The sequence below is a fragment of the Eimeria mitis genome, genomic scaffold, assembly GCF_000499745.2.
Source record: "Eimeria mitis Houghton genomic scaffold, Emh_scaff2890, whole genome shotgun sequence".
NCBI lineage: Eukaryota > Apicomplexa > Conoidasida > Eucoccidiorida > Eimeriidae > Eimeria > Eimeria mitis.
This window is the reverse complement of record NW_013571229.1, coordinates 1-2,518: the sequence shown is the minus strand read 5'-3', so window position 1 is coordinate 2,518 and position 2,518 is coordinate 1. Positions and strand designations below refer to the sequence as shown.

General features: G+C 57.6%; 1 protein-coding gene across 1 annotated transcript in view; it reads right to left on the bottom strand.

The window, feature by feature from the left end:
- EMH_0059970 (uncharacterized protein) overlaps positions 1-2,261 on the bottom strand; it is a gene marked incomplete at both ends in the record, with an annotated part of 6,204 nt that extends 3,943 nt beyond the window's left edge. The window contains one exon of the mRNA XM_013497735.1: positions 49-2,261. Within this exon, the coding sequence (XP_013353189.1) occupies positions 49-2,261 (2,213 nt within the window). The remainder of the gene's footprint in view (positions 1-48) is intronic.
- Between the last annotated feature and the right edge of the window lie 257 nt (positions 2,262-2,518).

Here is a 2,518-nt window from a genome sequence, read left to right as displayed (position 1 = left end):
AGCTGGGCTTGGGGAGCCTGTTGTAGCCACAGCTGCAGCAGCAGCAACTTGCAGTCCTCATCCAGTTCCAGTTCTGCCTCTGTCACGGCACGAATGCAGCGCAGCTGCAGCTGCAGCTGCTGCAGCTGCCCCTCTGGCGACGTGTATGCACAGCAGCAAGTATTCGGCTTGTCATTTGCCTGCTGCTGCTGCCTCAAGGCACCCCTGCTCCCTTTGGCTGCCAGCTCGTGCTGCTGCAGCAGCAAGGAGCGCAGCAGAGCTGTCTTGGCGAGTGGCTTGATGCGGTCAAAGACCTTCCACAGCCGCTCCGCTGCAGCAGCTGCTGCAGCAGCTGCAGTTGCTGCAGCTGGAGTTGTTTGTAAACACTGCAACAGCTGCAACGCAGCCTTCCTTTGCCTTTCCCCCTGTTCAGTCAGCAGCTCGAGCACAAGGCAAATCAGCAGCCCCCGGCAGCAGTGCGGTGACCCCTCAGGGGCCCCCAAAACTTCAGGGGCCCCCCGTCTCCAGAAGTGGCTGTCTAGCAGCAGCTGCACAAACAACGACGCCACAGGGATCGAAGCCGCTACATACTGCTGATGCTGCAGCAGATCCAGCAACCGCCAGAATAGCCGGTACTGCCCCCCTTGCTCTCCTCCCTGTTGCTTTCCGAGCGATTCTTGCTGCTGCTGCTGTTGCTGCTGCTTCTGCTGCTGCGCTGGGTCCTGCTGCACAGAGGAGCCAAAAAGCAAATGCTGCACGCATGGGAGCCTCCATAAATTAGGCCCGAGAGTGGAAATGCCCCAACTAAGGCCTTCCGCTGCTGCTGCTGCTGCTGCTGTTGCTGTTGCTGCTGCTGCTGCTGCTGTCGGGTTGTCTGCTTGCGACTGCAACAAAGTGGAGATGCAAAGCTGCAGTGGCCCCTCCAGTAGAGAGACATCTTGATGCTCCAGCAGCAGCAACAGCTGCTGCTGCTGCTGCTGCTGTGCCTGCTGCCTAATGGACTGCAAAAGCGCGTCGCGGGGGGCCTCTGTTAAAGTGAACGCCGCAAACTGCCTCAGAAGTGCGGCGTTGTCTCGTTTTCTCGTGCCTCGCGCTGCTGCTGCTGCTGCTGCTGCTGTTGCTGCCGCTGCTGCATCTTCAGTGACACATGTCAAAGTTGCAGCAGGGAAGAGGCCCCTTAGGAAGCGGCGGGCAAAGCATAAGGCCACAGTTGCACCAGGAGTGTCTCGCTGCTGCTGCTGCTGCTGCTGCTGCTGCTGCTCTGAACGCTCCTGCACCTGCTGCTTAGCGGCCACACTCCAGCAAGTACAGAGCAGTGCTGAGGAACAGGTGGCAACGGCTGCACTACTGCTTCTGCTGCTGCTATTGCTGCTGCTGCTGCTGCTCCTGTTGCAGCTGCCGTCTGGTGAGTACACAGTGAGGGGAGAAAGAAGAAGAAGGACCCGCTGCACCATCCGTAAGATACGCTGAAGTTTCCCCTCTATTCCGCTGGCCTGGCGATGATCCATCAGCAGCTGTTGCTCCTGGTGCATTAGCTGATTAAGCCAAAGACAACACAGCTGCGCGTACACCGCAGCAACTGCGGCAGCATGAGGGGGCAATAAAAGCAGCTTAGCACGCTCCTCTTCTGCTGCAGGTGACGGGCGGCTCTGCCTTCCTGCAATTGCTGTAGTTGCGGTTGTTTCTTCTTCTGCTGCTGCTGCTGCTGAAGGCTCCGTTGCTGGTGCTGCCTTGGCTGCTGTCCGAGCCTTCGCGAGGTTCTCTGCTGCCTGCATTAGGCAGGCAGCAAACAGCTGCAGGCTTTCGAGGTGTTGCATGACTTGTAAGTCACCATCGATTCCACTCGTTGCAGCAGCAGATCTCGATGCAAGGGCGCGGCACCTGGGGTCGAGGTGCTGCCTGAAGTGAACTTTCCAAAGGCTTTGCACCCACTGGCTGTCAAATCTTTGGTTGTTGCTGTTTGCCACCCCAAGGGGGCCTGCAGCTTCTGCTGCTGCTGCTGCTGCTGTTGCTGCATTGTTGAACAGCGAGTTCAGCGACTGAGTCACCTGCGGTGAAGGGACCCTCGGCGTCAGCGAGCTACAAAACAGCTTCTCTCCTGCAGTTGCGGCAGCAGCAGCTGCTTCTGGTGCTGGTGCTGAGACAGCTGGTGTAGCTGTTGCTGCTGTTGCATCTGGGGAGTAGACGAAGTGCAGTAGCAGCTGCAGCGCCTCACACAGCAACGGATCTCCTGGCGGCAAAGGAGTCCAACAGGACTCCTCGAGAGCACAGGAATCCTCCATAGGAGAACAAAGCCATGGAATCCCCCAATCCTAAACAAGAAACCCTAAACCCTAAGCCCTAAGCCCACGAATTCGTACGCGACGAAGACGAGCAATCGATTGTAGGCAGCCTACAGCATATTCATTGATATGGTCATCGACCCTGGCCACCTCTCTCTTTTTATGCAAAAAAATACAAAAGGTGAGGAGAAACAATAGGAAAAGATAAAGGGGCAATTTGGTTTGGAAGGGGGGCCCCGCCGCGGGGCCCCACAATT